Here is a 19,415-nt window from a genome sequence, read left to right as displayed (position 1 = left end):
GTGAATTTCATTTCAGCCGCATTTACAAACGATAAAACGTAGAGAAACACTTGTTTGAAGTTTTATGTGTATTATATGGATGTAGAATCTATAAAACCGGGTGATAGTCATAAACGTTACCGTCTTGGCGATATTTTGTGTTTACAAATGCGTTTCAATAAAATAGTCTATTCCAGCGTATAATTCTCGTTATTAATGATTTTATTATTGTAATTTATGCCACATATTTGTACACTTAGTTTTAATATTACAAAACACAGTTGTCATGTATTTGCTTCATATAATTTACAACAACAAACAGTGTCAAAAAACAATCATGTTACGAATTATCTAAAACAACAAGAACAGCCTACGGCAATACAAGACACAGCATTTTCATTATTGCGATACAATGATTGTAATTATCACAGAAGGTTGTTAACAAAAAAAAATAGCGCGTCGCTACAGTCAAAACGTAAACTTATAACAACAATTTAAATGCATCATACTGTTAGGCCGCGCTATTAAATTATTACAAATAATCAAAAATTTAACAACGCGCAATCACATTATTTCTTCTACAATGTGGTAACTGAAAATCACTCAACAAGTGTGCATGGCATAGCTAAAAAATTTTAGAATTAGTTAACAACTAACACTGCCAACTATCACTTTAATGTTTGTTACATAAAAGTACAACTACAAGGAAGAATAGTGAATACTTAAATTGTATAAACCGTATCGACAACGACTATTTCTTAGTTGTCTTTAAAAAAATCCTAACAGTTATTTCAAATTGCTTATCATTATTGATGGGTATTGTCATACCGATTTTTGCAGTTTTTTACCATTCGATTTTTTGATAACAATACAGAAAAGTAACGTACAACTCGTTTTGAACATTTACAACGTTGCAAAAGCTTTATAAAATAAATAGGCACAAATATTTTAACAAATTTTTGTTCATAAAAATACAGATTTAAGATTTGCTTTTCGGCATTAAGTGTTTTGTCTTTAGTTTAAAATAGTCGATAAATGATTATAGTACATGTATAGGTTAAAACTACCATTAATAATCTATTACTACATGTTATAAGTATCATAGTTTAGGTAGAGAGAAAATGGAATAAAATTTGTGATAACTTTTATCGTTCATCATACATGCAGTGTCGTAAAGAGTAATTCGAACAGTGATAACTTTAAATTACTGGACATAAATAAATGCACTTATTGAGCTTATATCGTATTAATTTTACTATGCAGTGAATTACCATTTATTTTTTTTATTGCTTCTATGGAGTTGAGGGAAAATACATCCAGTAGTTTAAAACATCACTTTATATGCAAATATTTTTAACAGTGACGCTTTTAAAACCCCAAACCTGGACGTAAAAAGGATATTGCTAACATGGAAATATGTATAAAATTTCCTCCAGTATGGTGTTTATAGACATATGTATTAATTTACTTTTTAGCTTACTTATTTTTATTTGACACTTGTTTTACTTTGAATAAAGTGCACACAAACAAGAGCTGAAGTTCTGTTAGGAAAATAAGTCAACTAAAAAAATCGTTTTGATATGAAGTTGAAAGTCATGCAAGTAAAAGAGCACAGCAAAGAAATCTGATGATTGTCTGTCGGTATAATTTGTAACGCCACGTAATAAAACCGTCTTTTTACACCCTAACTTGAACAAAACAGAACTATAATAAAGACGTTTTATTCAACTCCCTAATATTTATAATTGAGCGTCGTAGCCGTAGTTTTGACACGAGGGACAAAATTCGACATGTAAAAAACAGCCAAAAACTGCCCCGTCTTAATAACAATAAGACGAGAGAATTTTGTAAAAGTCGGATTCGTATTTGAAATTGTTGGTTTCGAATAACGTCCCCTGCTTGCGTCAGAGTGTGTCGGGTAAAATTCCCGCATCCTTATGCTATTCAGGACCCAGCGTTAAAGCCTGGACAATTCTCGGGTCGGCTTTGCTGCCTTCCCGGAACTCTTCCAGGGTTAGCCGGTCGTCGTGATTTTTATCCATTTGATCGAAGATCTTGTCCACTCGTTTCTGCGGAGTGTTTTCATCCTCGGACGGCTGCTGGCCCTGGAAAAAACACTATTTATCACCCTGCGAAAATGCCGTTTATGCAACAAGTGCCGAAAGCTGCTGCTTTCCCACGAAAGGGCAAAGTTTTTCGCAGTGCTTACACTTGTGTTTTTATTTGTGCTCAAAAAAGATAAATGTGGTGCTAACAATTTTTTAAAATTGAATTTCAACGCATCTTTGGAACATGATGATAACGCAATCTGGGAAGAAATTGATCAAAGAAAGGTCGAACGTCCATATGAAGAAGAATGACAGCTGTAATTCACTCAAGTTAATGCAACAAAAGAGATAAACTCTAGTTCTTTGAACAAAAAGATAAAGCTTTGTGTTTAAATGTTATTATTTTTTTTATTTATTATTTATCGTTCTTTAAGGGTAAAATAAGTAATGTGGAAAAAAATAATTAGGTACTTACTTTATTAGATAGAAACCGTAGCAAGCTCTCAATATCAACAAATTATGTAAAATAGTTAGTTGTGTATAAAAGCACTCTCCGTTACAAAGAAAAAAGTTTTTGATTTCATCTGTTTGATGTTTAAAACAGGGTCGGAAAACAGTTTATACTAGAAACAACTCCACAGCAAATTTCCGACTAAATTTTATACAAGTATACAAACAATTTTTAGTATAATTTACGAGATTTCACTAATTACTTTTATCACCCCGTTTGTGTAAAAATTTTCATTCAGCTTTGACCAGTTATTTTGTGTAGGGACGGGGTGTTTAGTAATGGAAATGATAACGCTGTTATGCTGATTACGTGTCATAATTAATACTCACTGATTGATGATCTCGATACTTACCACCATTTGATAAATGGCGTCCACAATATTGTACATTTCGTCTCTTGTTATGAAACCGTCGTTGTCCACATCATAAAGTCTAAATGCCCCTAAAAAATATTTCGAGGGTGAGTGAATAAAATTCAGTATAAACAAAAATGGGCACTTTCTTTTAGTGCATTTGGCGTAAACGGGTTCCACAAATTGTGTAAATAAAAAAAAAACAAATTGACATTTTATTATTCGCAATCCGTATCTCATTTCCTACTGCAGCCTTAAATGCCACAATACATTAAACTTAACTTCTATTCTCAAGGTTTTTAAATAATGATTTACAGTCCAAAGGAACAGGAAAAAGCTTTGTTCGAGGCACTTTTCTTTACAATTTATGCGAAATAAAAAGTGTATCAATATTTCAACACTTTGAACGATATCGATTGATGTATATATTTGCGTAGGTTTGTCGCTCTGTCGCGGTTTTTTCTGTGTAATGTATTTCCAACCTTTATAAAAATTCAGATCTTGTGCAAATCTCACGCTTCATGGACCAGATACTTTGATACGTTTTTTGACTCGCATATGCGTACCATACACATTATTTTATGTTAAAATTTGTCAACTACTACAATGCACATTTGTTTTGAAAGCCCGATTTTGTTTATACAACAAAGAAATATTGCGGGAAATGCAATAATTTAATTTATTTTATTGTACAAAGCCATTAAGGCACAAAGAAGCTTTGAAGTTTTGAATTGCGTAATGTGTAAACATAAAACATAAAAAATGTGGGCCCTTCTATAGTCTGTGGTCCGATTAGAAGTAGGTGGGTGTTATTGATCGCGCAACCAGTTGGAACGATGGCGGCGAAGTGTCATTGGATTGTATGGAGGTGGCTTACCACGGCATGTAAACCACACCGAAACTTGAGACTAATTTTTTAAAAGCATTAAAACCGCCCCTAATACATTTTTAACAACGATATCGCATCATAATTAACCCATTTTTGGTCTTCGGTAAACCAAAAATTGAAAATCTCAAGTTATAAATAAGTATATAATTCATAGGTAGTTGAAGTTTTATTGGGTATAAATACAAAAAGCGACAACAAAACAGGGTCGCGTCGTAGAAAGTTGACCTGTTTTGACAAATTTCTATATTTCATCCTGTTTACAAAAAATATGAGGCGATAAATCGTCCGTAACACCCAAAGCTCGACTCTCTGATTGATTCATAACAATTTTAACTGTCATAGCGATGTCTGCCCAAACTAGGGCACGTCTGTCATATACAGGGTACTGCATTTTGGATGTAATTTTGGTCAAAACCACTATCGTCTTTTGTTTTCGACTTTTAAACAAAAGTTGACATTTTAGCGGAATCTTAAAAAAATCATATCACATTTGGAACAAAAACATTATACAACTAATACTGTCATCAGCGTTTTTTTAACCACTCATTTAGCTGTAATGACATAAAGTTGTATATTTTTAAATAGGAATCATAGGCTGTGACCCGAAAATGTCACTCATTTTTCTCTGAACCTCTTACTTCCGGACATGCAAAATGTAGCACCCTGTACACCTAGTCCCATTTGGAAAAGAAATTACGATCGAGACAAAACCAAAAATCCTAAATTAGGTGCAAGTTAATGTACCGTGTGAATGAGACACATCATTGGCTCCACCACATTTTAGTGGAAAAAATTATCTTTGTATTCGTTTTTATTGGGCCAGGAGCAAATGCTTGGTTTATTCACACGATCAAAGGGTCGTGAATATACTCACAATGTAATTTTTCGTCCAGATTGCCTCTAGACGTAACCGAGAGTGCTCGAATAAATTCCTCGAACTCGATAGAACCGTCCTGTAACATAAAACATAAAATATATCACGCCAAAGAGTTTTTTCCGAAATGACAATAACACTCTTATATTCAAGATTGTGGAGGAGATTCCGTGCAGCGTGTGGCCGCCCGACATGCACATTTCATTTCAGTGTAACGTTTAAACTTATCATTAGATCTAATATCGACCGATTAAACTTGAAGTGACTGGCATATTGGCGTTCCGTAGATAATCCACGATTTTAAACAACTCCATTAATTTTACGAGTAATTAGAATTCTAACTGGCTGTATACTCACGGGACAACTATTCGCACTTTGTCGAGCTGTTGATGCCATCTAAAAGCTCGGAGGAGAATGTTTGTTCTGTACAGTGACTCCTAAATCAACTTTATACCCGTCAAAAGCTCACAGCAAATAAGAGAAAAATCAATCATTGAATTGGAAACTAAACGTTTTTGTTGTTTATTTATTCGCGTGTGGTGCGAAAAATCAAATTAAAATCAAATCTTGGGGCGGCACCTGAGTGACAGACAGCCCAAAATTGCCTTTCGGGCAGAATTATAACAATCCTTTTATGAAAGCATAAAGCGATATGAGTGACATAAAATTCAATTATCTGTATTATGTGTGCCCAGATATTTACCTACCTGTTCCAAGCTGACGTTCTATAATGAGGTATATTTTTCTACTTAAGGAACTATGCATTAAAAATGAACGAAAAAGTGCTTACGTTATTTTCGTCGAAAACTCTAAACACTAAAGAGGCAAATTTGGAAGGATCTCCTTGTGGGAAGAATTGTTTATAAATTTTTATAAAGCCCTAAAATAAATATTAAATTACAGAATGTAAAATGAGAAAGTGTGCACTCACCTGCTCTGTTAGAAGACCGTTGGGACAGTCCTTCAAAAATCCTTTATGCCTGAAACAACCACAAACTCTTTTAAACAACTTTCACATATAAATTGTATATTTGCTTTCTAGTTATTTTTCCCCGGGAATATTTCACAGGATATCAAAGTTGCAGGAAGATATCCCAGCAGAGACTCTGTCTAAATAAGACCTATAAAAGCTGCCACTCTGCAATAAAAACAAGCTGACCTTATTTCTTTACTCAATAAATTAGAAAATGTTAGACCAAGACGAGAATTAATCTTGAAAAGTGTGTGTTAATTACGAAAAAAATTACAAGGCGCTAGTCTCAGATCTATTTATTAAAGCAAGTCACATTTCACAGTACGAGATATGTAGCCGAAATCTGATAATTTATAGCACGTGTTCCTTCCCTCTTTTTGATTGTAATTAATTTAGGTGCTAATAAATTAGAGCGAAAACCTAATATCCGCCTTGGTTTCCACTTGAATTTACAAGATATGTCTAATTCCGAATTACAGGTGTAAAATACGGTAGGCTGGTTATAAAGGGAGGAATGCCGAAGAGTGATTTTTGCATTCTCCTTGGCATTTAAAAATCGCCTGTTTTTCACTTGTTGACACCCGTGTCAGAAACAGCAATTGTGGTTGAAAACACTGTTCAAAATTATAACGGAAACGTGAAAACCATATTTTGCTACAACGTGTAACTTGTTCTGAGGTTTAAAATGCTAATCACTTTGCAACACGAAACGATCACCGTCAACTCTATTATTACAAGCGACTTCGAACTTTCAGTGGCAGGTTTTATAGGTAATAGGTTTTGCAAATATAATAACAAGGCGTTTAATTCAATGAATTATATTTTTAAAAGTATGTTCACGCAACGATCTCGTACGAGATAATTTTTAAGAAACTTACCATTGCCTTATTTCCTTTTCTGTAACTGGAACAAAAAATATGTTAGTTGAATTTTTTCATGTTTATTGTTAAAAATAGAAAAAGACCAATCAATAGTCGTATCTAAGCGCATTACGGCTTTGGTAAAATGACACAACCGCATTTCTAATACAAATTTAATATAAGCAGGAATTCCTGGAATAGGACCAAGTCAAAAGTCACTTGGGCCAGATCATCAATTTAATATATCCTGATATTGATTGTGATTCTGCATTCAAGTGGGTGGGACAAATACCAACAATTTTGGCGTACTTTACATGCGTAGGATTTACTTTCCCCTGTTGAATTTTTAAATTTTTATTAAGGAGTTTAAGTTTTATAAACCAGCTAATAACTTCGGCACGTTTTGAAGTTTATTACCAATTTAGATTCTGATTTACTGTAGCAAATTAATCTTTATTATTTAGAATTCCCTACAACAGTAATGAGAAAAGTTGTTGGAGCCTCAGATAGGAAAAAATAGACAGTAGGGCAAGAGTTACGAACTGTAAAGGCAAAGTCGTAATATTTTTGTATTTATAGTTGCGGGATGTTTTTGTTATTTTCACAATTATGGCGATTATTAGATATAAAACAGTTTTATAGTTTCCACTGTGATGAGACCAAGTGAAAAAGTTCGAACATAATTCTTGCAATTTCTCACTCTCTCTGTCTCTATTCCAGAATTCCGACAATCGTAAAGTTGTCATGTCTGTTATGATCATAAAAATGAGATATTTACAGCATTTGCATGAATTAACCCATTTTTGTCCCAAATAAAAGTCAACAATCCTTTGCATATCCGAGTCAACTATTTAAATTAATCTCCGCCAAATTAATTGTCTTCCACAATTACTGTGTTTGCGCTTCTATTTATTCTGGAATTAAAATCTCATTATGCTTTTGGCTGGCTAACAACTCCGAAATTAATCAATCATCCGAATCCCGTTTTAGTTATCTAGATATACGTGTGGTGGGAAAAAATCAATTTGAATTTTTTTGCAAGAATACTGATGAAATTACCAGTGATTCTGCACGAATTCTATTTAGTTGATGGTTTATAAACCGCACTAACGATATTAGGGTTTCTTTTCTTTTATAATAAATTTCCGTCGGTTTTAATTTAGTTAAAAACATTGCTTCTGCAATTTTATAACTTAATTAACTTTGTTCCAAGTGGAAGGAGTAATAAACATAATTGGAACTCTGATTATGACATTTTGTAATTATTTTTTTATGTGACAAGTAAAAATTTTGCTTTAGAAGTTCAGTCTTCGTGATAGCAGGTACACTCCTCTTCTTCTTTTAGTTGTTCACACTCAGAGCCCCAATCAGTCCACTGTTTTCTCCTAGAATCCAAATCAAGAAACTTCCATAAGGCCTCTTTGTAAGTTCCGAAACAAATCCCTCCCAAAATGCCGGCTGTGAAAACAGCCAGTGTTTGAAAATGGACCATTTTCTACAAGTCAGCGTTTTTTTTAACTAATAAATAAATTAACAGACACACCTGTTGCTGATGCAAGACCCAACTACCACGAATATTTGATTGCGGAAATTTAGTGGTAACCATGAAATCCCTTAATCAGTCACGATCCATTACTTTTGTCGAGAATGAAGAACACAATTTTTTGGCAAGTCTGGCAATGTAACGTGCGAACGCTTGCACATTCAATTTCAAAATTCATTAACAACTTGACGGATCATTTGTGTCATAATCTGTCACATTTTTAATACAAACTTCTAGTACGCCAAAAAAATTCATTTCGGATGTGTTCATTTGTCAACTAACTAAAAGTGAGTGCCCGGCAAATAAATTTAGCGACCCTTTTTTGCCCTCAAACTTTGGAACTAATAGGTCATACGGTCAAAATAAAAACTCGGACAGCAGAAAATCGCAACAGAGGCTAATAAAGTAAGCAAATCCGGCACGACAGAAGTCTCGCGAATTGAAATGTGATATATTGATCTAAAATACAGGCAAGAACTTGCTAAAGGTCACTGATTTAATAATGAAGATAAATAATGGAATTGATAGCATTACAAATAAAAATACAGCGCAGGGACTATTTCTTATGCAAAACGCAAGAATAATATCACTTTTAAACTTTATACTTATACTTGCTGTTTCAAAACTACAATGTGTTCAAGAATGGTTATTCATCAAATCACCTTTGAAATTTGAACGTAATGTGCCGCTTAATTTAAATTGTAATTGCCCTCAAAATAATGCAAAAGGGCTCCGAATCCGAACTTGTTTTAATGTTTTTAGAATTAGCCCGGCGCATCCACCATTTTTGATTCAAGTAAAAATTAATTTTGCAATATATTTAAACCTTGTTACTATACAGGGTTATTTATTTAAAAATACATCACAAAATGTATTTTATAAACATCTACTTGCTGTATATTTTACACGAGTGAGGTGTTTATGACATTTTAGCCAAATATGTCGTAAAGTGAGAAAGTTCGTAATTGGGATAAACCTACCGCTAGTTTCTGTTTCCACATTTTTCCGGCTCTAGCCGTTGAAATTTCGTGTGTAGATTAGAAATAATAGCTGCGTCATACCAAGGATTACATAAGCTTCACACCCCAGAGAAATGTATCCTGTTTTTCACTTGCAATAACACGGCTAAGTGGTGCGCTTTAACAAATAAAACAGGGCAAAATCGGAAATTTTCTGGATACACCGATTAGGAATTTGTGTTGTCAGTATCCATAAGCACGAATGGAATGGCTCCACATTCATGCAATTTGAAGCCCCCAGTTTAGGATATTTATTACTTATTGCTGAAAGTGCATCCAATCGATGCGAATTTCTGTTCCCATTTTATTTGCAGACAGCGTGCTTACATAAAAAATTCAGTAGGGGAAGTGGCGTCGAATGCGGTTTTAGCCTTAGCTATTTAAATAGTTTGTATTTTAATGTAAATATTGGTGTATGGTGATACATAATGCGGTATCGACCACTTCTAGCGATGACACGTCAGCCAATGAAACAGCGTTAATTCATTGCATTTAGCGAATGTGCAATTAATTAAAATTAAAATGGCTACGCGAAAAACCGCCCGGAACGTCCAGTTTTTAAATGGATGGAACTAATTTTAAAAACTGTATAATCACCGAAAATCAGATAATGTCACTGGTTGGCTGAAAATTTGAACGTTCTGAATGAAACTGAATACACATTCATATCCGGCAACTTCGTTAATTTGCAAGTCGATAACAAATCCACTACTCTGCCAAGTTGGAGATACTTTCCGTCGGTAGTTCGTTAGCAAACATTTATTCTTTACTTTCGAGCAGATGTTTGCTAATTCAGCTTTAATTTGATGAGTGTACTGTATCAAGTTTCGCGGATTTACGAGCCCCGCATCCGTCATTAAATAATCATGAGGCTCGTGTAAGCAGCAGAGTGATAATAAAATTTATTAGTTGACGAGGTTGTGCTTTCTTTTTGAAATGCTTCATTTCGGGCTTTTGTCTCAGGTTGAGCCATAAATTTTTAATATTTAAAAATTGCGTCATTATGGCACAACTGCCATCCCTTTTCTTTGGACTAGTTCGAAATTAGAACGTTATTGTTCTCTCTCCATTCAGGCTTCGTTCAGATGCGCAGGACTTTCCATCCGCATTTCCACTTGATGCTGGAAGCTGCCGCATTCCCTCACCGTGCTATTTACTTTTTGTTGTATCATCCCTATCCCTAGTTTTTCCATTCGTGCCGATTTAAAGACGTTCACAAAAACATTAACCGCACTATAAACCAAATCAAATAATCCAAGTTGTAATTTCAACCCAAACACAAAAACAGCGATGAGAGAAAATTTAGTAATGACACTTGGATGGGGGCGAGTTCGCTAAGCCGAATGAAAAAGAAGAAGAGCGTAAAGTGAATGGAAACGAAATAGTCACAGATACTTGAACAAGAGAAAATAGGAAGAACAGAGAGATCGTTGCAATAAAAGAAGCACAGTGTTTGTACTTGAACAAATTAACCCACGCAAAAACTTTATTTAAAGGAAATCAGGCCAAAACGAGGTCTAAAAATAAGTCCAACCCTTAATCAATCTATTTATTACACACAAAGGCTAAACTTTCGACCCTAATCAATAGTAAATATATTTAACTTGTAGCGAAACTTTGCGCTTTTAGAGCTTGGAATTTCTCGTCTGGAGCGAGCGTTCAAGCTGCAAAAAATTGCTCCAAATTATTTTTAAAAATTTTATCCCGTGTTATGGCCCTCCCTAATCTTCTGACGCATTTATAAGCGTAGAGCGTAGCTCAACACGAGTCTTTCAGCAGGATGAGAGGATTAAATTTATGGTGAATATCTATATTAACCGTATTAAACTCTCAGTGGTAGGGAGTGGCGGTTCCGATAGCCGGAAAAATGTGATAACGAGGGAAGGCAAGATTTAATCAGTTCATTAATCCTGCACATAGATATTTTAATCAAATGATAACATAAACAAAATATTTGGGAGATGTTATCACTTGGTAAACTCATGTGGGTTATTTGGAGAACTTGAGTTATGGTTATTTGGAGAACTTGAGTTATGGAAATTAGATATAAACATAAAACTCTTTCGGGGTCAAATCTATGATAATAGGGCAAACGTTTCAGGGAAATGCCTTTTGTGCAAACATGGACCAAATGGAATGTGCAGCGGTTTGCATATAATTAAACCAGGAAATTTTTTATTCGATTATCAATTAGCGTACCGTTCTATTAATGTAATTTGGAAATGATTGTCAAGTCACAATCAATATTGAATTACGTGGATAAACTTCTTTCAGTTCAAGGGTGCCGAAGCTCCAAGTAAAATAAAATTTCGACTTTTATCGCAAGAATATGGGATTAGATTAGGTGGAAACGGAAACAAGATAGGAAATTCCGTTTATAAAAGAGACAACAAAATTTTAAGCGATTTTAGATCGCGAAAGATTGAACACCTGTCATTTTCAAAGATATCTAACTTGGTGACTGGTAACCATAGCACAAAACAATGATGTCAAGTGTGATTTATTCGCTGAGATTTTGTGAACTTGAGTTTATCCGATCCGATTTTTCAACTTCGATTTATTCAGTTAAAAGCGTGCTAACTGTAGAAACTTTAATGCTATTAAAGTATCGTAAAGGTTAATACTCAGGGAAAAATGGTTCATGCAATTTTTATTAGTATTGTTGATAAGATACAACAATAATCGGTTAAAAATTTCTCCGCTTGAAACAGAATTTTAAACTAGCTTTTTTTTTATACATTCATTTGAAATCATTCCACGCAAACATGTAATCATGCTTTTGTTAATTTAATCGGCTTCATTTTTTTAAATTCAACCCCAGTTTTAATGCGGCAGTATTCAAATACAATCACTTGAACAGAAATTGGTTTGAACCGAATGTTTTACCAATTTATTGATAAATAATTATGCTTGTATCTTTGTCCATTACAGGCCTAGTGTTATCACTTATCAGGCAACATTGGTGACACAATCTTCATACTCGCAACATTAATAAAATATTCGATGATTTAACAAAAATATAAAACTTGGGTTTCTAAATAGCACAAATATTTTTTCTTCTTAATTTAAAATTCATTTTGTATTGAAAATGTCAGTTTAGTCGCCAATTCAATATTCAGTAAACTAAATTTAAAGTAGTTTTTTTGGTCCTATTGTAACGTAGTTGGTTTAAGGCAATTTATTTATCAAACTTGCAATCACTTGAATAAAATGAGCAAGAAATGTTTGCAGGCAAATCTTTACACGAAAGCTCATGTTGGTAGTTATTCAGAGTTAATTAACATGCAGTAATAACGACACGAATGAAGTCATCGCTTTTATGACAAGGACTGAAAAAAATAATTAAAAATGCAAATTTATTAATTCCTAGCTTCACCCCAATTACAATAAATCTAATTTAACCAAGAATAATAAAAGTTTTTAGCGTAAAGTTCCTAAGATAAGGTTCACTCTCTAATGGACATTTTCCAAAGTGAGTTTGAAATTTTGAGGAAAGATATGACACCGTGCAGTGCTATGTATTTAGTTCTTATTTTTCCTATACTGAAGTAACCTTACTTTACTGCAGCTCGTCTCTTATTAAATAGGCACTAAAATGCATTAAGCCAATTATTTAGAACGTTATTTACTCAAGTACTCAAATTCTAACTAGGTAAATTAAATCCAGGTTACGTCAAGCTAACGTGGCGCATCCACCAAAATGAGATTGTAAATTTAATTACTCGTCATGTTATTCTTGATATGTTTATAAAATATAAATTTTGGAACAGCACCTAACACCTGGGGACACGTCGTAATTGCAGGTAAAGTATTTCCGTTTACATTTGCATAACATTTTTAGGCTGGAGGTTAATTTATTTATTCTGTTTGTTGAGAATCCTCAAGAGTTTTCGGTACTTCTGCGGTCACTGGAGCCGTTAGTTTATTCCAAATTAATCACCCCAACAATTAAACTTGAATTTTCATTTACACAAACGTACAAATTAATTAAAAGCGCTTAACTCTGGAAGAAAGCCACCGATCGCCGTAAAAGTTAACTAATTAGATTCGGATTTTTTCACACTCTCTCCTCTCGGCTGGTTTTTCCGTAAGGCTGAATGATGGAATTACTTATCGATCGTTCATTTGCGCTCGGCGCAAATTTCCCCGATTTTGCCTAATCGAATGTTTGCGCTAATTCGCATTAGGCAGATTGTGTGTCTGATTTTTTCCGAGATTTGTGAATGAGTATTGCTCGGTGTTTGTCGCCGGCAGCGTCTGGACAGGCGCCGTCTTGCCGGGCGCCTTGCGTATCTGCGAGCTCCAGCAGCAAGGACGACGAAAACAACTTATATCACGATAACGCACCGTGTTCTTCCACCTGATCAATCACAAAATCTTTCAACGAGCGACTTATGAGACGCCCACCACGAAAATTAATTAGATACGAAGAGGAGAAGCGAAAGCTGCGATTAGAACGTCGGACTTAATGATACGATAATTTCAAAAAGTTGGAACGGAACTACTGCCTTTGGACAACAACTCACGGAAGAAAATGAATTATTTCAAGCGTCATTACGAAAGAAATTCGGCCAAAGGTTAGACAGGAACACCGAACATCATCGTTCATTCATTGATAATCCATTATTTACAGATTTATCAAAAATGGGGATGAGAAAAAACAAAAAGCAATGGCTAGTCAGGCGCGCCAAAATGCGGCTTTTTGTTTCATTCTTACATCCAAGTTTTAATAGTCGATCAAATGTCATATACGCGGAAATAGGGTTTTGATGCATAGATGACTGAAGGGGTACCCTCTTCAACTTTGCCGACAAATATCGGTATATAAAAGTGACTTGTGGGCAAAAAATATATAAAGTCAAAAGCTTTAATTATGTTCCTGTTTTCTTTCTCTAAAACAAGAAGAAACGGATGGAAAGAAAACGGAAGTATTAAATAATGCTTAGGGGAAACATTTCACTACCTGCGTTTCCACACTTTGGAATTATTAGAAGAAGAAATTGTTTTATTTACAGAAAAAAAGTCCTTCAGCCCTGTAGTCCACAAAATAAATAGTTTGATTTCGTAATGTCGAGCACGTGTATTTTAAAACAACGAAGAATTAGCGAAAAAAAAAAACAACAAACTTAAAATTAATTGATAAAGTCTGGAAAATTTTAAAATTTTTACCGATTTTCAAAGGCTACTTCGACTACAATCATTATGTGTGGAACCAAGGTATTTTGTTAGTTTTTTAAAGCGTTCTTGAGATAATTTAGCATTTTTGGAAATTTTAACGGTTTTTTCGTGTGCCCAATTTTTGGTCGTCTACACATATTTGAGTACTTTTAGGGTAGATACAAATTAATGTTTTTTGAGAGGTTTTAGGCCTTTTTCGGTTGTTTGCTTTTGGACAAACAGCTAGATTTGTAAAATTTTGCCTTGTTTTTTGAAGACGCCAAATGTCCTGGCTCACAAGTAACGTTTTATATACTACTAGAGTCGACATGATGAACAACCATTTTTAAACACATTGTAACTATAAACAGCAAATGTTCTGGAGCATTTGCCACTTGCAAATTATCCAATATTTTGGATAATCTAAACCTACTTTTTTTGGTTCAATATAAAATTTTATTTTTATATTCACACTTCATTCAATAGGTTGAGTGCTTGTAACAAAGTCTCTTTTTACAGCTGTTATTTTCACCTGACCAAACTGGAAAATTCCCTATTGATGCAAACATTTATTTTTGGTTTTTTATTACTTGAGAACATTTTTATGTGCATGCAAACTATTTAAATTTAGAGATGCAATTATTTGATAAAATACTTGTCCTCAAAATTTTGTAATTTATTTCAAATTTCACGTAAAATATAGACCTACTGTAGCATAACTACTTTTAAGGTCACATCGTAATTGGATAACTCTTCAAACTTTTTTCATCAAAATATTTTTCCTTTATCTATTCACGAATCTATCACTATTATCGTCTTCAGCATTACGTCACCACGTTTTACTGCCACTATTTCAAAAGTTCTTTGTGTTTCCGCAATATAATTTTCAAAACAACGAGCAATTTTAGTTTATTATCTAATATAAAAATAGGTTTTTATTTTTAAGTAGGCGGTTTAGGTATACATTCAACACATATCGACCAGTCTACACTTTACGCAATGCATTTTAGCCTGTTATGTGAACGGAGTCGTAGCCTCTAAAATTCTTTATCGGATGTAGGTCAGAAAATTTTATTTTCTCGTGACATCAAGATGGGGTCTCACATCTCGTATATTCCTATTTTTGTACTTGTACAAAAATTTTCTTCACGTCTGCGTGTTTCTAATAAAAACCGGAACTCTATAAGAGTAAATTGGAGAACCGCAAATACTCCAACATTACTCCTAATGCGTATTTGTTCTTGCTCCTCCAATATCCCGAGAATATTATTTCAGTTGGATAAAATAATGAAATTGGTTCGGGTGTGCACACAACATGTTCAAATAATGTTCTTAACTGGGTGGGTGTCGCCCTTTCTTTTTCGCAAAGCTTGTTTCATAAATTCCCTCATAACTAATCGAATCGATCAGAAGACGTGCGTGTTGCGCTCCATTATTTGATTACCTAAAGGGCATATTTGCACATCGGTCTCAATCTGCCACCAGCATGCGATTGTACAAAGTTCATCCTTCAACTGACGTGATACCAAGGATGGGCTGCTCAGGATATAAGCATACATCAACCCATCAACCCCCCACGTGCAACATGCAACCGATTTTAATCGCCCGAAACACTTTTACACCCCAACACGTAATGCGCTCTTGTTCAGTGTAACTGATTTACTCACCCACTTCTATTTTTGACCAGCAAAACGTAGATTTTATGTTCATCGGCCCGAAATTAGCAGAAAAATCTCTAAACTTATTTTTATTGCACAGTAGCTGGATTGTTGTCATAAAATGATTACTCCACAAGTGTCATAACAATAAGTGCCAAATTACAGTCATTAGGTCTCCGTCGCCAGTATTAGTTATTTATGCAACAAGTACGGAAATGAAATCATTTATCCTACGAGTAAAATGGATTTCTCCTTCCACATATTTCCCAATTTATCACATAATTCGTGGCGTAAATTCACTTTACGTGTTCCACACTGTATTTAAAATTATAATTTGATGCTAAAAGCAAACTATAGGATAGTGGAGCCCTTGTACAGGGTGCAGCATTTTGAATATCCGAATAAGGGATTTCTGAAACAATTGACACATTCTCGGTTCCACTTTTTGAGAAAATAATTTTGGTCAAAATCGCATTCCGCTATCGTCTTTTCGACTTATAAACAAAAATTGATATTTTAGCAAAATCTTAAAAAATTCATATCTTCTTAATTATAAAAGATACACATTTGAAACAAAAACATTATAAAGCACTTTTTTACAGAAAATGTTATAATGTTATCAGCGTTTTTTTAACCATTTGTTTAACTGTACTAACATAAAGTTTTATTTTTTTTTTAATAGGAATCATAGGTGGCTGTGATATGTTTGAAAAGCTTATTTTTTCTGATTTGATATGTCTATTTGTGTAATATCTTTTTTTAAATATTAAAAAAACATAACATTTCGTTTTTTTATATAGTAGGCCATGAAAAAATTAAAAAAAATCCTAATTAAACTACTTTCAAATATTTTAAATATATTTTTTATCAAAGGTATATAAAAATATCAAACTGTATTTATATTGTGTTCAGTTCAGAAAAAAATAAGCTTTTCGAAAATGTCACCGCCAACTATGATTCCTATTTAAAAAAATACAACTTTGTGTTATTACAGTTAAACAAATGATTAAAAAAAACTGCAAATAACACTAATAAATTTTTTGTAAAAAATGCTTTATAATATTTTTGTTTCAAATGTGTATCTTTTATAATAAGGAAGATATGAATTTTTTAAGATTTCGCTAAAATGTCAACTTTTGTTTATAAGTCGAAAACAAAAAACGATAGCGGGATGCGGTTTTGCCCAAAAGTATTTTCTCAAAAAACGGACCCGAGAATGTGTCACTCTTTTTTCTCTAAACCTCTTAGTTTGGAAGATCTCCTATCCGCATATTCAAAATTCTGCACCCTATACACACACAAAAAATGTCAAGAAGGACTATGTTTATTTGCGGTTGGATTAAAACACATGCATCCAACTGAGGGAACATTGAATCGTTGATGTAAACGGAGCGGTGATTTTATTACAAAAGTTCCACAATTTAAATTTTTAAAGATTTTTTTGTTAGAATAGAAGACTTTTAAATTCCAACAACAAATAAAAGCTCTAAAAGTCAACATGCCTCCGTGCAAAAGTTTCCGCACAAACTAGGAAAATGGTAATGCGAAAAATGTCGAATTTTATTACCTCCAATATTAAGGAAATGTTATTTTTAGAGATTTTTATTTCGAGGCGTCGAGCGTAACCAGACAGGTTATAAAAGTTGAAGGTTTTATATTTATTTAAAAAAATATTTATTGCACGAAAACCAATTGGAGACACTTGTTGATCAATAATACGTTATTGATAAATAATAAAATAACTAGGACAGTTCGGGACGGAACGGAAATTAGTTTTGAGATGTATTACGGAATGATAAATAATAATCATAAATAAAAAGCCATTTCGCTTTTCACGATGGCTGTTTACGTCGAAGACGCGAAATTAGCTCCAGAAATAAATTATTGATGCTTTAAATAAGGGTGTTGTTTGAACTGATTGCCTACAAATTAGTGAAAACATTAACAGAGAAAACAAACCACAGAAAATACAACGACCAGCTAATTAGAGAATAGGTGTAACGTTTAGCAGGTACTTAGTCCCGTAATAATTGCGGGAGCATTAATTATTAAGAGCAAAAAAAAGGTGTAGGGATTTGGATGTTAGTGGCCAAGTAACTGTTGAATTTGGAGAAACGTAAGGAAATTGCGCACATGTTTTCCAATCACTTGCACTCGGGCGTTATTTGCCTTCAGGGTGTAGATATTTGCCCGCCTATGTAAATTTAAAAGCTGTATCATTTATTTCTAGCTCTCGTAATATCCACGTCCAAACGCATTACGCACTGTTTGTTCTCTTAAATGGTGTTGATAGAGCAAACAAGGTCTAAACGTTCAACAATCTATTTAAGAAGAAAAATATACGCAGCGGACTTTCTCTTTTGCGACAAAAAAATGAGTTAGTCTTGTCATACCATCCTCAGGAAAATTGAGTTAAGATGAATTACAGCCGAGCTGTTTGAAGCAATTTAACCCGAAACACTGTTACATAAGTTGTGTTAACACAAACTGTGTTGTATTTTTTTAATAAAAGGAAAGTAAGTGCCTCAAGCTGGTGACACATTTTGTAAACAAGTTGAAAACAAACATAAAGTTGCACAAGAAAACTCACAGTATGTGGCGGTGGTGAGTCTGTCGATTGTGTCTTGCTTTAGCTTGGAATTTTTTTTACCCATGTTGGAGTGTTTCGTTTCCAACTTACAAGAACAACGTACGAATTTCTACCGATCGCACAATACTAAAGGGTAACACTCAAACTCCTACTGTACAGGGTAGATAGAAGTTACGCTTGCGCCTTTACCCTACGAAGTTCACTGTCGCACATCCTGCAGTTAACTTAACGAATGTCGCCGTATGGGAATGAGGTTTGGTAGCTCACGACCAAATTATCGTAAGTAATAACGCCCATTTACACGAGAAACGCAAAAAAGGGCGATTCCAATTGGATAACTTTGAATTACGTCCAGACGATACTTCCTTTAACAGAAATTAATTTTATGATAAATATTTGGTAAGTTAATGACACAATCTGATCCGAGTACCTATATTTAAAAGCAAACTTGGAAAAGTACGACAACCGAAGCACAAAGACTTTTATCAGCAGCAGCAACGTGTTTCTGCATTGTATACTTTAAGGCTTTGTATTTTGGTGGAAAAATTTACAGTGATTAATTTCTTCAAGTCTACGCTTGAGATTATTTAGTAGGTGTAGCCCGGCGCATCCACCATTTTTGCGCCGAGGTTACAATTAATCTTACCAGGCATTTTTCTTGTGTCCTGTTTTATAAATAAGTAATACATTTCAAAAAAAGTAAATAAATGTCTCTACAAGGCAACCAAAAAGTTTGGAAGGTCAAACTGTCTTGTCTTTTCATAAAAATTGATTAAGAAAATGGTCAGATTTTATAATTAAATTTTGATTTTTTTCAGCAAATATCTAACTGTAAAATTAGCTTCTAAAAAAGATTTTGATGTATATGCAGTGCAGCATATAATATAAAAACTGAAATTAAAAAAATAGCACAAGGACATATCACTGGCTATTAATTAGTCCAATTAAATAGAAAACCTTAT

The 19,415-nt window shown here is 33.8% G+C and overlaps 1 protein-coding gene and 1 long non-coding RNA gene across 2 annotated transcripts; both read right to left on the bottom strand.

Moving 5' to 3' along the window:
• Window positions 1-183: 183 nt before the first annotated feature.
• LOC656079 (frequenin-2) lies at window positions 184-18,631 on the bottom strand. The gene is made up of 7 exons (XM_962630.5): window positions 18,454-18,631; window positions 6,505-6,529; window positions 5,585-5,633; window positions 5,444-5,533; window positions 4,654-4,732; window positions 2,891-2,979; window positions 184-2,084 (listed from the first exon to the last, which is right to left on the bottom strand). Exons 1-7 carry the CDS (start codon window positions 18,515-18,517, stop codon window positions 1,920-1,922), a joined length of 561 nt encoding a protein of 186 aa, XP_967723.2. The 5' UTR covers window positions 18,518-18,631; the 3' UTR covers window positions 184-1,919.
• LOC135266453 (uncharacterized) lies at window positions 7,728-12,078 on the bottom strand. The gene is made up of 2 exons (XR_010334491.1): window positions 8,030-12,078; window positions 7,728-7,981 (listed from the first exon to the last, which is right to left on the bottom strand). It is a non-coding gene; the product is annotated as an uncharacterized LOC135266453 (long non-coding RNA).
• Window positions 18,632-19,415: the final 784 nt, after the last annotated feature.

The sequence above is a fragment of the Tribolium castaneum genome, chromosome 1 (genome assembly GCF_031307605.1).
Source record: "Tribolium castaneum strain GA2 chromosome 1, icTriCast1.1, whole genome shotgun sequence".
Classification (NCBI taxonomy): Eukaryota; Metazoa; Arthropoda; class Insecta; order Coleoptera; family Tenebrionidae; genus Tribolium; species Tribolium castaneum.
Note: the sequence above shows the minus strand (reverse complement) of the source record. Positions and strands in the feature narration are given on the sequence as shown.